Here is a 24124-nt window from a genome sequence, read left to right as displayed (position 1 = left end):
TCTGAGGAGGATACTGAACAAATCACTTTGGACCGGCTTTCCAACGTGGAGAACCTCGTTGAGCGACTTCGCCGTAGAACCTTGCTTGGCCGACGCGTCGAACACTACTCGCAGTTTCGTGGTCGAGCTCGTCGGCCTCAGGACGGCGTGGTGGGGCATGTAGTACCGATGCTGGTCTACATCCTTGGACTCATCAACCTCACGACAATGACCAAGGGTTTCATACTCATCAATGAACTTAGCATACTGCTGCTTCAGACTTGGTTCTCTGTTGAGACGGCGCTCCAACAGCAGGAACCGACGAAGAGCGAGCGAACGGTTGTCTGGCAACCCTGAAACATCTTCACGAAACGGTAATCTAACAACAAATCGACCTGACGGCAAACGACTATGCGTTTCCACGAACAACTTCTCACATTCATCAACATCAGAGGGTGGGGGCGTTGGATCGGCAAGATCCTCGACCTCCCAAAACTTGAAATCGTTTGATTCAGCACATCCAACGAAGCGTTGTTCGCGATGTGTGAATGGTTCACAGAATTCTCGATTTCGCCGGAAAATACCCAGCCGAAATGAGTTTCGCGCAACTCTGGCAGACCGTCTGCCAAGTGCAGCTGTCCTGACTTAAGCAGGCTGAAAAACATGGAGGCACCAATCAACATATCAATTCTCTCGGGGACATTGAACTCTGGATCCGCAAGTTGGATTCCCACTGGGATCGACCAGGAGGAAACATCAATCTTCGATCCGGGGATGATTCCAGTCACCTTTGGAACCACCAGACATGCGAAACTGGCGGCGAAGGCCGAGTATCTCGAATGAACGGTTACCCGGACTTTCTCCCTAGCATGCATCTTTGACCCACCTACACCAGCGATCGGAACGTACAGCGACTCACGAGGGGCCTTCAACTTGTCGGCAATCCGCTCGGAGAGAAAGTTCACTTGCGAACCACTATCAAGAAGCGCACGGCAAGGAATGGGATCTCCATCGTTCTCAATCAGGACAAGAGCCGTCAGCAACATCACAGTTTTCAAACTCTGGGAATGGTTGGATGAACATGAAGAGTTGAGAGGGGTTTGCTGCTGCAGGTTCTGACTCAGTGTAGTGGACGTGGGAAGGTTGGGAGATTCAGACTGAGGTGTTGTAGGGTTCGTTACTTGAAGGCTTGGGGTTGGTCTTACGCTTTGAGCTTTGGAGAAAGAATCGTTATGGAGCAAGGTGTGGTGTTTCTTGTGGCAGGTTTGACATTTCAGGTTGCTGGAGCAACTCGAAAGTCGATGACCAGTTCGGAGGCAGTTAAAACATAACTTCAACTCACTAACTTTGGCATTGCGCTCCGGAACTGTCATCGCCAGCAACTTCGAACATTCAAGGTGACGGTGATCCGCCCCACAAACCAGACATGACTTGGCGACCTTTGCAGATGTGGTAGTATGGGATTTTGGGGTTGGTTTGGGGCAAGATGGCTTGGTGGTGCTTTGCTCCTTTGCTGAGCTCAAGACGCGCGAATTTTGGGAACGTTCAAGGACTTGGCACTCGGTTTTCAAAAATTGCAATGTTTGGCTAAAGTCTGGCAACTCACCTTGTTTCTGCGTCCTTTCCCACTGCTGTCTAGTACTATCATCTAAGCACCCTACCACTAGCTTGTTAATGATAAGTCCTGACAACCTGTCGACGACGAGTCCTTGGTACTGCAATCCGGCGACGTGGCGATCACAGGCTTTGGTGAGCGCCTGCAAGTCCTTGTGGTTTCCCTTGGTGATTGGCTTGAGCTGCAACAATCCATCGATGTGCGTATCCACGATGACACGTTGGTTCTCGAACTGCTCGCTGATCTCCTTCCAAACTTGCTCGTAGTTGTTGTCTTGAATCATCTTCGCGGTGATCAACCCAGCTGCATCACCGACCAGGGCTTTGTCGAGGTGATGCAGCTTCATGGCGTCGGAATCGCGGGTGCGACCGACGAGGTCTTCAAACATGGCCTTGAACTTTGGCCAGTTCTCCGTCTGCCCGTCGAAGCTCGGTATCGGTGCTCGAAGAGGTTGCTGTTGCACGATCACTTGAGGCGCCACTCCGTTGGCACCGACTTGGAAGGGGGCCGGTCCAGCGACCGGCTGGTCGAACATCTCCATCAGCTCTTCGACCAGCACCAGCGTTTCGGTGTGAAGCTGGTCAAACACGTCGAGCACATCATCTTGTTCCTCCTTCTTGTCAACCGCTTCGATCACTTCACGATGGCGCAACACGTACTCCTGGTAGTGCGCTTCCAGCTTCTTCTCGTACACTTTCAGCGTCGCCTTAGTTATCCTCTGCGGGTTCTTCTTGGCTTCGTCAAGGGCATTCTTAATTTTCGTCACTTTTCCCTTGACCTGTCCTCGCTGATGAATCAGCGACTTCACTTCATCTGGATTCACGGGCTGCTTCATTGGCGTGTGTAACACCATTTTGGCGCCCTCACTTCACTTAACTTTGAGTTTGAGTTCACTTTGCAACCTTTTGCTTGTTGCACTTTTTGTCCACGGCGTGGACGCACTTTGCCAACTTTTTGGCACACGAGTTTTGGTTTGGAAAACACTTTGGCTGTGCTTCACTTTGGTCTCTTTAGACCCACTTGTCAGTTTTTCCTCGCATCCGCCAAAGGCCACTTTCACTTGTCCGGATTGACGGACCACTTTGACTTCCGGTTGGCGACTCTCGTTGAACGTTCACTTGAAGAACCATGAAGGTCAGCACTTTTCGCACAAATCCGGCTCGACGGACCATGTAGGAGCGCTAGGCCCGGCTCCAGGAGGGCTTGTTGATTGTCCAACCTTTCCACTGTGTTGCAGGGAATTCCGTGGTACAACACAGCTTCAAGGCGACAATCGGCGAGTGGACTGTATTCACGACTTTTTCCTTCAGTGGACTCCTTAGGCCAGGATGCAAGAAAACAGCTTGTTTCACGATGTTATCTTCTATATTTACAAACTTAAACTGACTTACGGACTAACAAATTCATTTGATTTTTATAACTAAAACTTCGGCATTTCTTCCCGATTCTTCTTTGCAAAAACATTCTTATTATTTAATCTCCTCTCGGGTGCGCAATCCTTATTCCCTAAATCATGTACACGCCACTTCTTCTTTCCATTCATTTACTTCATTCATCCCTACTCCCTGCTCTCCTATTGGTCTGTTTGCGCAAGCTGCCTGTTCAGACGCGCGCTGCGCGGCCTTGAGCCTATTGTGTGCTGTGAGATACATGAACGAAACTGGTGTGAAAGGGAAAGGACACGAATGGTGAGTTGGTCTGCGGTTATTTACATGCTATTGTTTCTTTTCTTCTTAAATGTGTGGCGTGTATGTGCGGGTACATTTGTGTTGTGTTATGTGCTTGAAACAATGGAAGGATTAACTGACACTGTGGAAATGGATGGATTATTTTTGCAAATTTACTATACCTGACACTGTTAGAAAAATCATATGGGTTGGAAACTATTTCTTTTAAGATTAAAATCATTTCTTGGGCAAATTAAATCTACTTTGGCGTTGGCGCCAACACCCTGTCTAAAACATATCGAAAAATGAAAAAAAAAATAAAAATAGTGTTTTCTGCAAATCAAGTTTTAGTCACAAAACGTTAAATAAAATATCACCAAATTTTTTTATCGTGTATTTTTTTTCTAGTGAAGTCCATACCTACAACTTTGACGAAGACACCAAATCGATCAAAAAATTCCTTCAAGAGATACCGGAAACCGGGGTGACTTTGATAGGATTTCAATTTGTTTTTAGAATATTTTCCAACAGGTAAGGTTTTTCTCAAGATTATTATATTTAAAACATGTACTGGGGTAGACTACACAAAGTCCATGCACTGTTTCGAAAAAAGAATTTTGAATAATGTTTAGAAAAATAGTTAAGTTGAAAATTCTTACTTTAAATTCCGGGGTGACTTTGATAGTCATAGTTTTTCTTGTTAAAATCATATTTAAGTTGATCAATCTTTATTTGTACGCTAAATGTACCATCACTAAAGTAGTTGATATAGTTAAAAAAAAAATCAATGTTTATATTTAGTTAACTAAGTGTATAAGCTTTTCAGCAAAATACATATAATTTTTTGGTAAAATTGTTAAAAAGTCGGAATTTTGCCTGAAATTGGTTGAAACTAGTTTTGTTAGTAAAATTATCGATCTTTATTGCATTTTATACTGAATTCAAAGCATGTATCACAAGTTTTCACATTTTACATGAAATTTGTTCAACGGAAATTGCCTATAAATTTTGAGATTTTTTTAAAAGTGTGTTTCAAAAACACATATTATTTATTATTTACAAACTTTTTTAACCTTCTCCTAATGGAAAATTGTCCAAAGAATCCGAAAATGCATTCCGTTTTCCGATTAAAAATCATGTTCGTTGAGAAAATCATGACACACATTTTCTTAACTATAGTTAACTTACTTTTTAAACTATTCCTAATTTTATGAAAAGTTCTTCTTGCGGTACTTTGAACACTTCTCTACCACGGTCAGTATGTTTCTAAACCATTCCTTACGTATTTTAATTGTACTCATCATTTTGCGGAAAAATCGCAAACCTATCAAAGTCTCCCCGGATATCAAAGTCACCCCGTTTTACGGTACAGATTTTTGAATTTACATGCATCATTTTTGTATGGACAGCTGCCAAAATTGTATGGAAAGTTATATGGAGAATCTAATGATGCAAAATGGCTTTTTGGGCATACCGAAGGCACCAGAATTGCTCATCTACAAAAAGTGATATTTTTCAAAATACTTTTTACCGATCTTTCGTGCGCGAGAGAGGAGAACATTGCTCCTCCGTTCCGATATTCACTCTTGATAAGTGTTGAAAGATTTTGTTTTGCTGATGATTCTTCCATTGCTGTTACTGAGGAAAGATGTAGCTAAGCTACGTACAAATAAGGAGCCTTTACCCCTCTCTATAGAGCATCAATTGTTTAGCCAGGTGAGTAGGTAAGTGGGACATCAATTGAGTTCCCACTACAAATTCACCAGATGTCACAGCACACACTTTTTCAAAATGGTCCATTAACCATCCATCTCCGAAGGCTTGTTCCACGGCAGCGTCTTAATGAACTTATCACATTAACTTGTTTCATCACCCATGTCAACGAACCAGTTTTGGCCTGGCCAATGTGAATCAACCGGTCGCGTGTGTAACAGTTCCATTGAGTTGGAGCTGAGCCTGCGAGAGAAAGGTACTTACGATACCTGAATGAACCAACCAACGCCCCTTTTTAGGTTGTTTGTTTGTTGATCTGTCGAACGGGTGTGACAAAGATGAATATCACAGCTTTTCTTGGTTTATTCTAGAGCCATGTATAAATATGCACATATGTTTGAGAAAGGTTTGATGTTTAGTATTAATAGAGTGGTAACTGAGGCGTTAAATTAAATCCCAGCAATTTCAGACTGAAGAAAATCATGAAGAACTCGTTCAGCGTTCAGCTTCGAACCTTTTACCAACGTTTCAGTTGTTCATCCAAAGAAGGCATCAACAACAAATACCAATTATAATTGCACCGGCGCATTGCTCTCAATTCCCAATCGAGTTGGAATTTATTGCTTCGGGACATATTTGGTTTCAGCAATCCCCTCGTCGGCAGAATTCGATCACTTGGGGAAGATATGATGGAAGGCCGGTCAGCTGTGTGTTCTGCCATGCGATAGTGGCTTCTCAGTTACAGCAACAACGGCGCACAACACGATCTTCATGGGAAAACTCGGTGGCGCAATTGGGGTTCCTGCCGTGAGCGCGCACTTAAGCCTAATTTCGGTAAACGACATACATTACTGCCAACAACAAACCCGGTCTACGCGTCTATGGTGAGAAATTAATTATCTAAATTAAACTTGACTGACTTTGAAGGCAAAACCTTTCGTCAAAACTGTCACCCCAGCAATACCTGACCTTTTAAGTAATCACGTCGTTGAAAAGTGTTGACGGCAAGAATTGCTCATGTTGTCACCGCGGTCAGAACTGCCGCCATTCAGGTACCAGCCTGCCCTGGTATTGCCTCAGCTGGAGCCGTCGACAGTCTTATCTGTCCGTCCAGGCGTTATTTGAGGAAATTGTTTGTCCGAAGGTGACTGCAATTTGTGCACTGCTAACTAACTCAAAGGCTTGTTGTCCATGAAATCAAGTCCAGAACAAAGGGTTGGGTTCACTCGGCCGGATAAAAGGGTTTGATAGTGCGGCAAACAACTCAGCAATTCCATTTCCAGAAAGACCTTTGAACTCTCGGCATTGGGCGTAGGTTGAGGGTGCACTTTGGTGAAATATGTTCACGAACGAGCTTTTTCTCGTTTCATTTGCGAAATCAATTTATTTCTGATCGAAACACATTCAATCTGAATAACATGGAGTTAAACTGTCTGTTCAGTTTACCATGGCAGCCTCGAAAGTTCCACTCCATGTTGCCCGTTTTCTCACAACAATTTGTGTTTTTTATAGAAATTTACTTCTGTTTTAATTTTAACAAATATTTTCAGTCCAAACACATGTTTGCCTTCAGCGCCATTGCCCACAGCTCGGTAGCTGACACATGTGTCCAGAACCTACACGCGATGACATCGGACGCGATAAGCTTTCGTGGAGTCCACCGGTGGTTGTCGTACACACAAACACTTCCAATTACGAATCGTGACCGAAATTAACGATTCGACAAACCAGATTAAATATCTGTCATTTCACGGCATCGACACGTTCCAATCGAGTCCCAAAGTTAGCTCCACAAACGCTGCTGCTGCGTGTTTTCCGCGCCTATTGCAACTTCCACTCCGCATCTTTGCTGACACCTTTGAAGTTTTCGACCTGGCCTGAGGAAAATTGACCGACTCGGCCATTCTCACGGACTCTGGCGAACCGTGGCCACCTTCCTCGACGGCGATTTCGGTTACGCAATGGTCAGCTGATTGTATAGGAAATTGTCCTTCCTGCTGGTGGTGGCACATGTCACGAACGCAGGAGGGGGTTGTCCACGATCAAGTTCAATGTCTGAGTGGAAAATGTGCGCTCAGGGTCACCGAAGAGGAGGGTGCGGTTCGTGTGAAGTGGAGGCTTTTTTTTTTGTTTTGGAGGTTATGAGTATTTATGAGCGGGCTTATCACAGTTTGCATGAGTGAACCTTGTTGATTTATGTCGGAAATCATTGGGGCATTATTTTTATTAGAGAAAACGATGCTTTTGATCCAATCAAGTGTGATAAACTAAACGATGATGATCGTTTATATTTTTTTTTTTTTTCATTTTCAAGGATAATACGTGATGAGGTAGATATTAGAACATCAAAATGAAATTAACAGAGTTCACAATCGGCTTAAAATAAGGGTAAATAAGGGCATTAGTGAAAACTGCGTTTTTCAAAATTCTTCGGTTTTCGATTTTCGGTACGAGTTTTAAACTGACATCACCTTGTAGGTGGATTGATCATGAAAAAAATTTTTTATTAACATTTGTAGAGAAATCTCTTATCTTTAAAACCCTTTCTGAACATTGTTAATCTGTTTTTATTTTCAAAAGATAATCCAATTTTAACACAACATATTTTCAACCAGTGGAACCTTTTTCGTTCCATTCCCCCCTTGACTACACTGAAAACCCAACCATGGTAGTTGCTACCATATTGTAGGGTTAAATTGAGAACACGCACCGACGTATTTTTGCTAAAAACATTCCGTGCTTGGATTGACTGATTAACGCAGTCAGTTTTACTATGTCGAGAGCGGTATGGTAATTTTAACCCTCGATTATGGAGAGAATGATAATGATTTCGTATTTGCTACCATGCAATTTTGTGGAAGCATGGTACATTTTACCATATTTGCGTTTACTTTCACCAAAAAGCCACAGTTAATTTAATAAACAGCATTTTTAGCAAATTTTCTTAAAACTACCATGGTCGGGCTTTCAGTGTATATTTGAAGAACTTCATTACCCCTTCTGCTCTTATTAGCAACAAAGCAAACATCGTGATTTTTCGTCAGCTGTGTGCTATCTTGTGACATAGACCATTTTGGTCGAAAATGAGTTAATGATGACGTTTTGCTATACTTAACAAACACTACAAAATGCTTTAACCCGATTTTGGTAACTCGCTTCCGTTTCCCGGATATCGCAATACACACTTGTGACATAAACCAATTTATTATCAAAATGATCGTGCACACTTGTGACACGTCATACATGTTGTTGGAAAACGTGGAAAAATTTTCTTGTTTTTCACGAATTTATGTTGATACACATTTTCTGAAGGCAATGCAAGCTTTTGTTTTTGAAAATTATACTGATTAAGTCGGTTAAACTATTGATTTAACCTTTTTTTAGTTTGTATGGGAATTCTGTGCACACTTGTGACACGTAGTACAATTTTACTTTCGAAACACACTTGTGACACGTGTTTTTCAGATTGATGATTACATAATTTACTGTGTCTTTTAACTGGTGTAACCAAATTAGTTGAAACTTGGAGCGTTTGTTAAGCAATAGTATACTAAACGATTGCTTCAAAAGGTTTAGTTTTGAAAATATTTATTATCACTCTTTGAAAATCGATTTTCACAAGATAGCACACAGCTGACGTTTTAGCATTCCAAATATAAAAGTATGCAGAAATAAAAAGAACAATGGAAATTTTAATATAAAAAAAACCTGTTTTAAAAATTGAAAACGCTTAGTATTTTACTATTAAATTTGAATGGTTTTTAAAAGGCCGTTGCAAATATTTTTCAAAGTTCATGTCGCCCCCCCCCCGTTCAAAATTAAACATTTTTCCAAAAAACTTAAAAATTTCCACGAAAATAGAAATCTTATCAACTGAAAACAATCTAAAATGCATTTTTCTGCATTGATTATAATACAGTCGACTCCCTGGTTGTCAATATCCAAGGGACCGTCGAGGAAGAGAATCATCAGTTTACAGAACGATGCAAAATGAAGACTCGATTGAAAAAAATGTTTTCTTGATACCCAGCTATGGGAGAGAATCATGGCAACGTCCAGCAAACAAAAACAAACTAATGTCAAACACCCTTCAAAGCTTCGTTTCGCAAAGAAAATGTCTATGCAAGCCATGAGAAAGTGAAATTATTGACAACCGGAAGAGATTTTTAAAGCAAAAAGAATCCAAGGGACCGTCGAGGAAGAGATCCTTCAAGCAAAAGAAAATATCGAGGAAAGAAGAGAATTGAAGTATGCAGATTGAAGGGACTAAAGAATTCATCGAAAGATGGAGCAATATTGATATCGAGAAGATCGACAGCCAGACTGTATTTAGCATGTTTGGGCTTGTTAAAAAATGTTTTGAATGCTCATGAAATTCCAATGCACAGCACCGCAATAAAAAGTTTTCGCAAAAAATAAAATTTTCATCAATACTTAGATATTTTGGAAACTAATGATGGCAAAACAACTGGACAGGTGTATAATGCATTTTAAAACACTTTTTTCATTGAAATGTTGAAACCGTGGCTCTTAATTTCAATTTTTATACATTTTTATTTGTTTGCCCCCTCCTCGACTTTGGTCAGAGTCGAGGGACATAAACTTCGAAAAATATTTGTAACGGCCTGAACTCACAGAAATCATTTTTGTTGGAAAACATTATTTTGACTCACAAATTTTTTTTATAAATATCTCAATTTTCCTGTTGAATGGTAGCGAATAATCACAACAAAAATAACTCACAAAAATAGTCTCTTTCATAAAATTAATTAACTGTTCTTAGGGACCATCCACAAACCACGTGGATACTTTTTTGGAAATCCCAACTAAAAAGTGACAAACTGTCACTTTTTACACGGCGCTCACTCAAAACAAACGTTTCATAGTGTGTGTGAACTCCGTGTAAAAGGGTTATCAAACTAAAAAGTGACCCCGTTTGTTTGACAACAGTTGGTGTCAAACCATTGGGGTTTGAGTATACCTGAAAATTTGAAAAAACGCAATTTTCATCGATACAATTTTTTTTGTATACATATTCTCATTCAGCCCAGTAAAATACAACTTTCTACGTATTAATCCCCGATGGAGTTTCTCGGTTTATAATATTTTGCTCCAGCCACGACATGCCTAATCTGAAGCGTAATTTTTTGGCCACCTAAAACATATCTCAAAATTTGGAAATATTTTGTTTTGGGAAATTAGGCCAATGCAAATATTTTTCAAAGTTTTGTCCCTCGGTTCCAGCCAGGGTCATGTTTTGCAATCATTAGTTTCCAAAAAATGTAAGATTTGATGAAAACAAAAAGTATTTGCGAAAAAAAACTTTTTGCTATACTAAACATCGACAATGACGCTTAAAACGCTTAAAATGATTACAATGTACGCTTAAAATGATTACAAACGCAGGGGAATGCATTTTAAATTGATTTCAACTGATTGTACTTCAATTTCGATTAATTTTTTTTGTCCCATGATTATTCGGTCCAACTTTGGAGGGGAGGATGGGGGAGGGGGTTTGATAAAAACTTTAAATAAAATTTGTACTAGCCTAAAAGGTTATGAATAAAAGAAAGAAAAAATATTTTCTGTGTACCTCTTTTATTTTCCTTAAAAAAGTTTATCATAACCTACAATGAAGACACCAAATCATTCAGAAAATCCCTTCTCAAGATACAGTATGGTATTGTATGGAAAAACTAATAACACAAAATGGCTTCATTTGACAAAAGGTCATGGAAAAAGTCTCAAGAAAAATAAAACTAATCATAGAAAATTACTCATCTTTAAAATTCATAAGGCAATAGATTTTCAAATACTGTTTTTAAATAAAATATCAAAAACAAAATTCAAAATGTCTTTTTTTAAATTAAGATGTGCACTGCTTTTTTAAACAATCTGTAGTTCATCTACCTTTGTTAAAATTACCTTTTCGAGTCGCAAATTAAAAAAAATCTTAAATCTTTGTTATAATGCTGAAAATGTGGGGTCCGCCTTTTCTGTAGTAAGTGGACTTCGGAACAAAAATCGAAATATGATGAGAAGTTAGGAGTGGACCCATTTTTGAAGAGAAATGTTTTCCAAAACCCTATATTTTTTTAATTTTGGGATGTGATATTTCTACAGAAAACTTGTGTTTAAAAAAACTGAGCTTGTTCACACATTTGGACATTTAATTAAGATTATTTTTTTCAAACAGTTTTTTATCTTCCTTTAATTAATGTTAACAGTGTTGCCTAGTGCACAAAACTAAGTCTAAAATATGGATCGATATCCTTGGAATATCCTCACTAAGATCTGGAAAAATATAGATTTTTCTATCAAAACTTCATATAAACTTTCTCATTCGCTCATCTCTTCTATCTTTTTTTGTCATATAAAATAAGTGAATATTTATCATATTTTGAAAAGCTGATGATTAGAAACAATTTAATTTATTTAAATGGATGATATACTTCTTGAAATATTTAAAATCTAGATTTGAATTAAATGTAAACATTTAAAATATTATTTTTCCAATCTGAAATTAAAGAGTCCATTTTAAATAGTTATTTTATGCAGAGTAATTTTAAATTATTCCACCACTCTACTGAACGTTTTCCTACACTCAACTTGGGGCGACGTATCCTTTGTACATAGTACTAAAATGTTGCTTGCCACCGCAAACTTAAAGCCACGGCTTGAGTGGAGTTTTGCACAGATATTACTTCGAGTTGGACGGTGTGATAATCGGGTTTGGGGAAGACATTTGAAAAGGAAGTCTCAAAATGGTCCAGCTTGAATCGTTCACCGCGGTTGTAGTTTGTAAATATAATTCCTTTTTCATCACATGCCGTTGATATTCCGCTCGCTACACTTCTAAACTAGCTCTCGTAAAAATGTCATAAGCCACTCGTTTCCTTGCATCCTGCTCAGTCCGCGAGTATCGTTGTACTTGTCGTGACTCTCGTTTCTGGGGGGTTTGCTAAACTCTAGAACTAGGAAAAAATATTTCCTTTTCTGCTACGACTAAGGTATCTTCTCAAAAGGGCGTAACACTTCAGATCAAGTCGTTCGTCCCGCTCGCACTAGTGAATATTTGCATCGAGTGTGAGCGGAATGAGCTGCTTGCGACATCCAACGTTACCCGTTTAATTTTTTTTTTACTGTTATCTGATTATGTTTGCTGCACGGAAACAAAAACCATTCAAGGAATCGTGAACGGATGTTCATGAAATTGTGAACAACGGTGTTATGCGTCCAATTTCATGAACTTACGTTTACGATTTCGGGAACGGATTTAATTCCCTTGTTTCTGCTACTAACGCTACTGAATACTACATCTAGTTTGTAATCGATGCTTCAACATTGTGGTGGACCTCGCCGTGGTGCTACTAGTGTGTACGAATCAGGCTTATCTGGAGGGAACATTATAAAACGTTTATTTTTGCTCAACTTCACAACTTGATGACACCGGAAGGATGGCGCATGGGAAGTCAAGTTGAGTTGCCACATTTTTCCATGCGAGGTCACATGGAAATTTCTCTTCCCGGTGTGATTCCAGCCCATGATTGATGTTACGGTTACAGTGATGCGAAAGTTTTTAATCAACCAGCGTGAATGTGGTTTCAACACGTGTTTGTGATATACATCGAGATGTGCTAAACTAGTAGCAAAACGAGGGAGGGTGGGGACAGATTGAGTTGGCGGAACCACTCGTATTTCCCAAGTGCTGGATCAACAACACTGCTCTCCCAGGACACGTTCGTTCCAGCTGGTTGCTTACAGGATTTGCGGCACGATGTCGTGCTTGTCCTCCTCGTCGCTGACGTACATCCTGGTAAGGTCGGAGGCCACCGATGCGGTTTCACAGTCACTGTTGGTTGGCGAACGACACGACGATGGCGGCGGCATACCCGGCAAACGATACAACAAGTAAGGAGGTACAGTTGGTTTGTTGGTTTTTGTAGTTTTTCGCGCTAGTGGATGATTCTGAACACGAAAAAATTTAGACTTGTACTAAATGCTCGTTTTTGCAGCCAGCCAATTGACTTGGTATGAATTTTTAGCTTAAAGTTTGTTTTGTTTTAGCAGCATGCCGATTAGTAACGCTTGCATTCAATGTTTTTGGAACGGGAGTCTAATTGGAGATTGTTTTTTTTTTGTTTCAACAGGTCTAAATTTTCTCGTGTACCAGCTGCTGATTTATTAGTGTTGACGGAATGCTCTGGGGTCGAGAGAGCGCGATGACGGTTGTAAATGTAACGAGCTTTGCTTCCAGTTACGGCTACGCTATCATGATAGTTCAAGCGTTAATATTAAGTGCAACTTCTGAGCTTAATTAGGTTATCTTTATTAACGAGCTGTAGTCGCAGGTTGATTATATCTAGCACCATCTGATTTTGGGCAGAATTTACGAAATGATAACATTGCAGATGAAATACGTATCATAATTAGATTCACTTCAAAATATTAATAGTCAGCTTCTAAAATTTGGTAATAAAATGTATTTCCTTAAAACAGTCCGAATTTTTCCGTGAGTTTTTTCATTCTTAATAATTAGCAGTCTTTTGAAATAAATAGCAAAGCTTCCAAAAATTTTTGTTCATGGTATTTCCATTCCTTTTTTTGTAATATTTAATATTATGAGTTAGGGACCATCCATAAACCACGTTACCATTATTGTGGACAATTGTCCATACAAACAAATCTTTTTCATTCTTTAAAAGCAAACTGTTCTTGGTGGTTTTCAAACATGAGCAGTCCGACCACTAAAATAGTGCACGCAGAAAAATAAGGCATATTTGAATCAACAAAACGTTTTGTTGATTTGAAAATCGTTATTTTTGTTGAATCAACGCTATACGTCAAAGCAGCTTTTTCGAAACAACAAAAGACTTTTGTGGAATTGAGAAAATCAAGGATTGTTTCAACGCAAAATTGGCGTTGATTATATTCAAAAAAAATTTTGTTGATTCAAACCTCGTACAGGCTGATTCTACAAAACATTTTTCTGCGTGTGTAAGTCATTTTCCGTTTATCAAAAAATGTTGTAGGGAAAATTTACCCTTTTAAGCCTAATAAGCGGTCGCGTTTGAATGATGCTGGATAGTCTGGAGTGTTCCTTGAAATTTATTAAAACCATGTACACCAACGAGTAGAGCAACTTTTTGTAAACATTTCTGTTTATTTTCACTTTTACTAAAAGTTATTCTATTCCTTTTACAAGCATTTAAAATGTATTCTAATCAGACGAGCATGCATTGGGCCACGCCCATTTTTCTATTTTCAGCTTAGTTCTGTTTTCTTCCAGCGCTCTTTTGGGTCTGCTTAGTGCTGCACCGAGCCACGTAGCCCAGTGGTAACGCTTCCGCCTCGTAAGCGGTAGATCGGGGTTCAAATCCCGGCTCGGACCAACACAACTGGTGATCTTTTCCCTTCTGGAATCGATTGCTTAGTAAAGGGAAGGTAGTGTATCGTCACAAACTGGACCTTATCACGACACCTTAGGGAGGCGACTTATGGAATGTTAACATTAACCTTAACATGTTAACATTAAGTTGAGAATGAAACTGCCACTGAATCCGCTTTGTAAATGCCGGCCCCGATACTCTTCAAGGGTGTTCCCCTCAGGAACTGGGAAAGATTTACTTAGTGCTGCAAATAGTGATGAAACTTTAAGCGAAAAGTAGCATTTACAGAGAAAGTTTCCTGGCATCACTGGCTCACTCCATCAGGCGCTGCTGGTGGTGCTGGTGGTCACCATTTGTTCTTTATTTGCCTTCGCTTCTCGCTCGGTTTTCTTCAGCCTTCGATTGGAATGGGTCGTCAAAAGTCAAACGTCAAAAGACTAGGCACGTTTATTTTTTGATTGCGCTTGCTAATTATTTACATGTTTGGGGATTATTTTTCAAGTGCGTGACTAACTAAAAAAGTGTTCAAAAGAACATGTTGCCGGTAGTTGGAAGCAATTTCATATCTCAAGCGCTTTAAAAACGTTAGCGCAAGTGAAAAGATATTGATGGCGACTTTCGTTAAGCGGTTAAGCTCTCATCTTGCGTGTGAATGTACGGGCCAACAAAAGGATGAGAAATGGTCTCCCAAAATAGAAATTATGATCAAAAGTGCATTAAACTTGATCTTTTTGGCCAGTAAATGGCATACATTTGCGTGCTTACTCGAGGCGGTGCTGCTGCTGGTAAGTTTACAGCCTAAATAGTATTTTTGGAGCTTTAATCGAGCATCAAATTCTTCATATGACAAAGATAGATGTTTGATTAGAAAGGGTATATTACCGCTATTATCGCGGGCGTCAAAAAATAGAGTTCACGCGCGCTGATATGACCACAAAAGAATGGCGGCATGAAAAATAAATAAATATTTGTACCAGCGATATCATTTTCATCCTTGGAAATCTTGATTTTCGTAAATAATTTTAGTTTTTTTATTAGCTTTTCAAAAAAAAAAACTTAATTCTTAAATATTTTGTAAGTTTTTGCAGTCTTGTCCCTGTGCAGAATATATGCAGAATCATTTTGGTACAAAATTTTCTTAAAATTGCCTAATACAGAGCAATTTATAGCGATGGTCTATTTGTCTTGAAAATTATTGATGGCTTTACTTCTAAAATACTCAATGCATTCAAACATGAGCAGTTCATTTAAAAAAAGTAGTATATCTAAACATTTTGTGAGTACATCCATTCTTAAAAAAAAACCCGATTTAATATCACCAGAGGTGAAATAGAGCCTTTCTTACAAAATGATGACACTCCGACAAATATATTGGTGCAATTAATTTTTCAGAAACGAAATGATCACAGCTAAAAAAGTAGTAATCCAGCTACGTGTAAAAGGCCTGGGTGTAAAATAAATATTGCATTATGTTATGCAATTTAATGTAATTTTACACCCTGAAATATGTAGCCCATCAGTATGGGAAATCTACTTGACCGAAATGTCAAGAACATATATGCGTTTATCTCTACAGCTTTTCAACGGGCTGATGGCCGAGTGGGCTAAGGCGCCAGTCCTTACTGTTGGTGTTGGGTTTGAATCTCGTCGGTTACAACTTTTTTTTTGTGTTTGCAAAAATTGTACATGTAGCGTGTAATATTAAGTGCCTATTTTGACGAAGGTGATGTGCATGCTTTTGCATGCGATTTTACCATCGGATTTTTTGCTGTGTACCACCCAGTGAGAATTTGACCTAAAGCTTCGAATATTTTAGGCTAAACCTCGAATACCATTTTTTTTAAATTCAGTGGTACAAAGGGTACTAAGTCTTTAATGTTAGTCTATGATTAACTTAAAAAAATATGTATCGCTATTGCACTTCGTCGATCTATTATGAGAAGCCAAAAAGAACACTTTCACGCGCAGCGTAAAACGCGCAAGCGTAAATGTGCTGGCGTTTATGCATCGACTTGACGACTTTTCGAGCGAGAACGTGCCGGGACTTCGAATTTGATGTTTGATGTATAAAACCAAAAAATTAATAGGACAAAATAGGGTAAAAATGTGACGAAAAACACTAATATGGCTATATCTCTGGAAATACATTTTGGAAAATCTTCAAATTTTAGGCCCAAGCAGTTGATGGCGCATGTTTTCGAATGGATTTTTGTTTCAAACTGAATTCTTGTAATTTGATTGTGTTATCTGTAAAAAAGTCCAACAAATACCTCTAAAATGGCTTTGACCACATTTATTGGTCGAAAATTGTAAATCGTAAAATAAAATGTTCGTCTCCGATCCCATGGCTACAAATCTGAAATATAAAAATTGTGGGTTTTACGAGCGGTTTTTCAATGATGGAAGACACAAATTTTTAAGAGCGGATACAGACATCGCTCAGGTATTTCAGAAAAAGAGCTCTCAAAAATCAGACTTTTAGTTCCGGGTTTCGGGCCAAAATTCAATCGAAAAAGCGCATTAAAACCTTCAATTTAGTAATATGATTTTTTTCTGGGATGACTCCTCGCCGCGCACGAATTTTTTAAGATTTCTGATGTGGTGGTTTTTACAAAAGCAAAACTTAAACCTTTCTTTTGTAAGAAAGGCAAAAAAACAATCTTTTTTGATGGATGGTATATTTTAGTGACATTTTCCATTCTTTAAAAATTAAACAATAAAAAAAGGAAGAAAAAGTCCTGCTTCTCATTTGATTTTTTGAAACCATCCTAGAATAGCTTCTTAAAAAATCTGACTTGTAAAATCAAGCAAAACATTGTAAACGGGCCAATGTAGAAGTGTAAACAAAGAATCTATCCTTCCCACGTCAGTTGATGTTTACATTAGGAACGAGCAGGACAGACTCTATGTTTACACTTCAACATCGGCCCGTTTGCAATGTTTTGCTAGAAATGAATATTTTTCCAAACCCTCCCCTCACGGGTAAAAAATATATAATATTATCAGGGTGACCACTCAAATTCCATTTTCAAATTCCCGACTTTTTCCCGACTTTTTTCTAGACTTTTCCAGAATGCTCAAATAATAGGCATTTCTTATCTAAAGAATTATTTCAAACAAAAAACTTTCTATAAGAAAAGTCAATATTAACCACCGAAAAAAAAAACTCAATGAATTAAAAAAAAATCCAAACATAGGCATTTTTTGAAAATACAAAAACTAAACAACAAATCTCGGGTGAGTTTTCAAAAAGCCGTAAGAGCCACCGTGACTTTGACACTAATTTAAGTTTTTGTCGAAAATGAGACAACATTTCATTTTTTTTTAAGTTTGGGGCATGAAGGACGTGTAGATGAACAATCTCGAGCATTTCTGATATTGGTTTTTCGTAAGTAGGTCGAATAACGATGCAAAAGGGACTTTGTTTACCATTTTTTTTTCAATGAAAATTCAGTTTTATATGATTTTATGCTTTCCCACTTATTTTAAACGACTGTTTGAAGAGACAATTTTTTTTAAATAATTATGCAAGAACTTTCGTGGATTATTTTTTTGCAATTTCATTATTTTCTTTATGTTTTCAAAACGATTTTTATCTTTTCAATTTTGGATTTTATTTGATATTTAAATTTTCCGCAAACTGAAAATCAAGCTTTATCTATGGTATGTAGGTAATTTACCCATACTCACAAAAAAAGTTCAAGGGCAACATTTGGAAAAAAAAACACATTTTAAATTACTTATGAAATTTAGTTAAACAATTACAAATATTTACCCAAAAAAAACTATTGCCAAACTCAAGTTCGAATCCTGTTTCAAATATTTAATTATGTGACAAAATGGAACAGAATCATAATTCTAAGCTAGCCATTACGCTCTTTTTTATATTAGTTTTTCATCAACTTTACCTCTTGTTTTGTGAACAAAATTTAAAAGCGATCATTTGATTCATAAAAAAATATTTTGACAATCTGTGTGAAAGACTTCAATATTCATAAAGATTTTAAAGGTCTTAAACAGCTTTTTCATACTCAATATATTGAAATAGTGAAAATAACCTTAAATTTAAAGTTAGTTTCTAAAGCAGAAATGAGTGAGTTCAATTTGAAAATTGTACAAAATATTACAAAATTTATTCAAGAGTTAAAAAGCTCAGAATTCCCGACTTTTCCCGACTTTTTGACATAAAATCATAAATTCCCGACTTTTTCCCGATTTTTGGCGGATTTGGACGAATTCCCGACTTTTTCCCGACTATCCCGATTTCCCGACTTGAATGGCCACCCTGATATTATATACGGCCTTGCTGCAAAATCTGTTATAAAAGGCAACATTTTTTGTGTGGCATATCCACAGATTCTGATAAATATTTTTCCTGTCAGTGCAGATGCTAAATTTAACGAGAGCAAGCAAGGAATTCAATTCGAATCGTATGCGTTGCAGTTGCTGTGTTTGAAATGTAATTCGTATACGATTTGAATAGAATTCCGGTTCAGAATTTTAATTGAGTTGACTGGGCTGTCGAGTTGAGCAGTAGTTGTTTCAGAACTGGCGTCCCGTTTCACCTTAAATGAAGGATAATTTCAATTGGATTTTTCAAAGGGAAATCACAGAGCTTTGCTAATGACCATATTTCACATCATTTTACGTGATCGTGATCAGCGTTGCAATTTAATTGAATTGTTCAGGGTCTTAACCCGCTTGGCAACAGTTAAACCAACACGAACCAACAGAAAATGTAATTAAGTTATTCAAATTTCGCGCTCTCTCGTCTTGATGGCACTCCTTGCAATGATTGCATTTTTCTTCCGAGGCAGACAGCATAAATAAGGCAATTAAGATCTGAAGATCTCAACTATGCTGAACCCACCACGTGGCTATCTAGGGATTGAAGTTATGAGCGGGGAGATATCTGCGCTGGATGAGGGTTTTGGGGTGGCAGGGATCGGGACGTGACCCAAAGAGAGATGTAACATTCAAACACAATACACCAAGGCTAAAGCAGCAGCAGCCCCGTCGACTAACCTGACGACGTCATGCCCGGCCAGGGCGGGACCATCGGACCGATCCAACTCGTCGTCGTCGTCTTCCTCTCCCACGGGCAGTTCGTCGTTGGACGCCGCCTCAACGATGATGGACAGGTCGTGTGCCAGCTTAGGGTGGGACGCGGGTTTTCCTCCTCCAGTGGTTCCGTTGGAGGGGTGGAGGGTGGCGCCGGTGGACACGATTACCTGCGGCGTCACCGGAATTTCCATCGCTCGTGTGCTGCTGCGGACGGGCGGAAATTGCAGAAATACAGGCGTTATATTTGCTTCTTTTGCTCAATTGGCTGAACTCGATTCAATTGCAATTGTTTGGACAATTGAATCAAGTTTAGCACAAATCAACCAAATTTGGAATTTTTGTCACGATTCACACGCACCTGGCGCTTTCGGCCGCAGCCTTGTTCCTCATCACGACCTGCAACCAGTTGGTGGTGACATCCGGCGTGTATCCACTGTGAGTGGGGAGAAAGGAAGGAGTAGATTGCCATTTGAAACCGAGTTGACACGTGAGCAAACATGCAGAGAGGTGCTTGAATAAATTAACGAAATGTGTACTCCATTGATTGCACAGGACACAGACAAGAAGATGTGAATCAATGTTTAATTTCATCAATCAAACTGTCAATTTGAATGGTTGGAAACTTGTTACAGTAATTTAAATTCACTAATCAACAAAATTAAACTAGATTTAACGTAGATTTACATAAAAAAGATTTACTTCTGCTTGTCTGTGCATACAGTAATTTTGATTGAGGTGGGGAAAAGTGTGGCTGGATTCTGTGAACAAGCGAAATAATTATTTTTGGTAAAAAAGTGCTGCGCAGATAAACTTTTTTTTTGTTGCAATTATTCCATATAAATATTTCATTAGCATTCTACTTGGGTGCATGAAAATATAAACTTCGAAACAATAAGAGTGCTTCATCGCGCATTGCAGAGTGCAATTCCATTGAGGTTTTCCCGACTGGATCAGACAGGATGTAAAAGGGGGGGGAGCAAACACAATTCATAATTTGAAAATAAAATTAACCTGCGAACAGGATTTGACTTATTCGACCTTGCAAGGGTGCCGTAAATGTCGGGCTTGATGACGCCGTCCGACACGGGGAAGGGTTCGCTCTTGGTTTGCTTCTCCATCGAGAGGGCCTTGTTCAGGTGCTTCAGGTCGAACTTGATGATGGCTGTTTAGGAGTAAAGAAGAAGCACACAGGGTTTTCTGAGTTGTAACGGTCTGTAACGGAGCGTGAAGTTGTGGGGTTGAGATTTTAGAACAAATTTAAAGTGCATGCAAAGTGTGTGCAATTTTAACTCATCCGGACTCGAAAGAAAGATTCAATCTACATTTTTCCAGCGGTCCCAGCTTCAGGGCAATGTTGTACAGTATGTCGGCGGTCCAGAACTCGGGGATCCGGACGAACATCTTGCGAGCGTCGGCCGGCAGGTGGAATCCCAGCTTGTGTAGCAGTAGGACGAACGGTTGATACGAGAGCACGTTGAACTGCTCCAAATTCCAGGGGACGATGGGGATGGATTTTTTTTGCACTGAAAGGGAAGACACGATGAAGGGGTTTCGAAATAGTTGGGATTTTCGAGAAGTACTCACGAATGCAATGATAAGGGACAGGTTCCATGACCACGACGGTCCCGCTGAGCAGATTGAGCTTCACGAAACAGCAGTCAAGCAAACTTTTTTGCAACCAAACAACCAGCTTCCCTTTGTTCTCCTTAAACAATCGATCGCGCAGTACCTGAAGAACAAAACGGTAACCATCTCCATATTGCAACAAAACACCTACACAAAAAGCACCTGTATGTCATCAACCGCCTTGGATGACGGTCGGTTATCGTCGTCCATTTTTTCCGACTTGGCCGAGGCCACAGAAAAGCCCGGCGTTTGCACGTTCCGCTCGTAGTCCGGGTTCTCCAGCTTCATCAACTCATCGTACTGGGACAACGTGACAATGTCCTGCTCCCACAGCTGCTCGATAATCGATACCCGAGTCTTTTGTTGGTTTCCGTTCTCCTCAAACAGTCGCAGGATATCGGCAACCATACACTTGCTCTGCTTGCACTGAACGTAGTACCACTGGAGCGAATCCTTATCCTCCTGAGTCCACGTGCTCATCAGATTACTCGACAGCAGTTGTGAGCTCAGGTCTGGCAGCGTGCTCGTCAGCGTTAGCGGGCTTGGTTGTGGCGTGTTGATGAACTTGTGGATGACGTACTCAATCAAATCCGACCAATCCTGATTCATGTGAATAAACTTTGTGGTAATACATCAAAAACGATTCAAATTCCACGACCCAATACTCACATCACATATCTCGTACTCAGTTTCCCATATCAGTGAAAATGTTTTCAATATATTCGGCTGGAACAGCACGTTCATAAGTCCCAAATCACCACCCACGTGGTGCATCATGGTGAAAATGCAATCGTTCACAAACGCCCCATTTTCTCGGAAATCCTCCAGCATCAGTCCGTACTGGTGCATAATCTCAACCGTTGCAAACCTGAAATCAAAACCAACCGTATCAAAAACCCATCCCCCAAACCCCCCTCCCCAGTCCCAGCACCCCAACGTACTGTCTAATGTGGGACAGCATGTCCGTCACGTTGGCGCCCGGAATGTCCCGGATTCCATCCAGCAGCAGCAGCAAACTGTGGTTCGTCACAATCAGGTCCTGCAGATACTGTTTGCTCTGCAAACTCGGGTTGTAGCAGCGCAACAGCAGCACAAACAAACACTTCAAATCGTCCGTGCTGCCAATTTGGAGCTGCAACGTTTTGAGCAACTCCCGGTCCTCCTACGTTTATATATCGCGCGGTGAAATGAGATATTCAATTAGACGCTGTCCGGAACACTCGCACAGAGCGAGGAGGGAAAGATGTGCATACCTTGGTCAAGTGGGAACTTTTCTTGTAGGTTTCAAGGGCCTGCAGAAACTCGCGGATTGCCGTTACGACCTGGGTGTGGCGGAAAAAAGTAGAGGATAAATTAAATGAAAAAGTTTCTTCTCCTTTCCATTAAAAGGAAAAACGTGATGGTGGATTCGGATTACGAGAATGAAAAGTTTTATTCTCTGATGCACTTTGTACCCATGATAATCTTATTTTCCATTATCTTCTGATGTAACTTCATTATGGGATGAAGCAAAAGAATTAAGAAGTCTTAAGAATTAAAAGTAATTAATTTCAAGCATGAGACTTCCATCTTCCATCCAAACGAAAAAAAGATAAATTTAATAGTAGTTTATTCAACAAGTTGCGAAAAGAGGATTTTTTCAGCACGAGTCGTACATTTATCCTAACAAGTGCTGAAAATGGTTACTATTTGATGCTGATATGTTTGGTAGGGAAAAGTAGGCTGTTTCGTCGTTCGAGAATGACAGGAAAAGCAAAAAGTTTCACGACGGAATTGCAAAAAATAACATTATTCATCTTAAACCAATAACCTGAAAAAATCCTCTTTGTCTATAATTTAAAATAAAATATGCCTCAGAAATTAGAAAAGGCTCTTGGCTGTTTTCAACGATATCACAAAGCTTAGAAGTACCTGGTTCCTAACTTTTCAGAATTTAATTTATGTCACTGTTTATCTTGGTTACCAATAGAAACGCACGGTATTTTCTTTCTATGTATTGTGTCCTTCCTCATTGCATTTTTATTAAACTTGCCAGATCATTGTTCAAAATAACTTTCGTTTTTTGATAAACTGTGAAATCGTAATCGAATTGAAATGTTTAAATTATGGCTTGTTGTATATTTATTTTTTCAACTACGTTTAAATACAAAATACGTTTCATACAACACATATTGTAAGAAAAAGTACGAAATTCTGATAAAAAACAAAATTGTAAAAAACATGTTTTTAAATTAATTTTGAAAGTCACAGTTAATCATTTTTATTTGATTTTAAATAACTCCAAAATTAAAAGAAACTGAATAGGATACGTTATCCATTAGTGGACCCCTTTCCTATAGTGGACCCTCTGAAGTGTTTTTGATGAAAAAATCAATAAAATCCCAATTTCAAGCGTGTTTTTGTCAACAAATCTTTTTTTTTTGGCATGTTCAGTATAATTTAAAACAATGTTGGCTGACATTGACGTGTCCTTTCAGCCAAAATAAGTGTTTTGAGTTCGACATCTGAAATCAGCCATGGCCACTAGCATTTTCACAACAAAACTGCATTTATATTTAATGATTGAATTAACTATCCAATCATTTTTTGACTGATTATTCAACTTCAGCAGGTCGAAATAATGTAAGTTTAAGAAACTTTACTAAAATAAAGCGAAGAACTGCTCATTTTCGAGCAAAAAGTAGGGGGGTCCAATATAGGACAACGAAAATCTAAACTTTTCCAAAAGTGGACCCCTGTTAATTTAACTTACAAAAATAAAGAAAACTGTGTATTTAAGCAAAAGTTTCTCTTAAATATACAATAAATGTTTGTTGTAATCAACCTAAACGCAAATTTTTTTTTCAATTATGAGTATAAATATAGCTGTTTTCATGTTAAAAGTACCAAATATGCTGAAGCCGAAAGAATTTATAATTAATCAAAACTTTAGTTAATGGGACTTAACTGAAGCATCATAGTTGCAGTTTGAAATGATATTTTATAATAGTAAATCAAGAACAAAACATTTTTTTTAATAAACATGCGTGGTTTTATCAGCAACTGTAAACAAATCTATTGTTAAGTTTCGG

At 38.9% G+C, this 24124-nt stretch overlaps 1 protein-coding gene across 12 annotated transcripts in view; it reads right to left on the bottom strand.

Annotated features, from left to right (window-relative positions):
- Nucleotides 1-11122: 11122 nt before the first annotated feature.
- The window catches only part of LOC6038912 (protein timeless), a 36848-nt gene continuing 23846 nt past the window's right edge, over nt 11123-24124 (bottom strand). For 4 of the 12 annotated variants that reach the window (XM_038251181.1, XM_038251182.1, XM_038251188.1 and 1 more), the window contains 10 exons: nt 22307-22375; nt 21995-22215; nt 21723-21921; nt 21216-21671; nt 21012-21156; nt 20750-20950; nt 20439-20589; nt 19786-19860; nt 19389-19631; nt 11123-12826 (listed from right to left, as the gene is read on the bottom strand). In XM_038251181.1, the coding sequence (XP_038107109.1) occupies nt 12733-12826; nt 19389-19631; nt 19786-19860; nt 20439-20589; nt 20750-20950; nt 21012-21156; nt 21216-21671; nt 21723-21921; nt 21995-22215; nt 22307-22375 (1854 nt within the window). In that variant the 3' untranslated portion in view covers nt 11123-12732. Of the gene's footprint in view, nt 12943-19388; nt 19632-19785; nt 19861-20438; nt 20590-20749; nt 20951-21011; nt 21157-21215; nt 21672-21722; nt 21922-21994; nt 22216-22306; nt 22376-24124 lie in introns of all 12 variants that reach the window. The other 8 variants (XM_038251179.1, XM_038251183.1, XM_038251190.1 and 5 more) reach the window with 6 other exon arrangements.

This window comes from Culex quinquefasciatus, chromosome 2 (assembly GCF_015732765.1).
Source record: "Culex quinquefasciatus strain JHB chromosome 2, VPISU_Cqui_1.0_pri_paternal, whole genome shotgun sequence".
Taxonomy (NCBI): Eukaryota; Metazoa; Arthropoda; class Insecta; order Diptera; family Culicidae; genus Culex; species Culex quinquefasciatus.
Note: the sequence above shows the minus strand (reverse complement) of the source record. Positions and strands in the feature narration are given on the sequence as shown.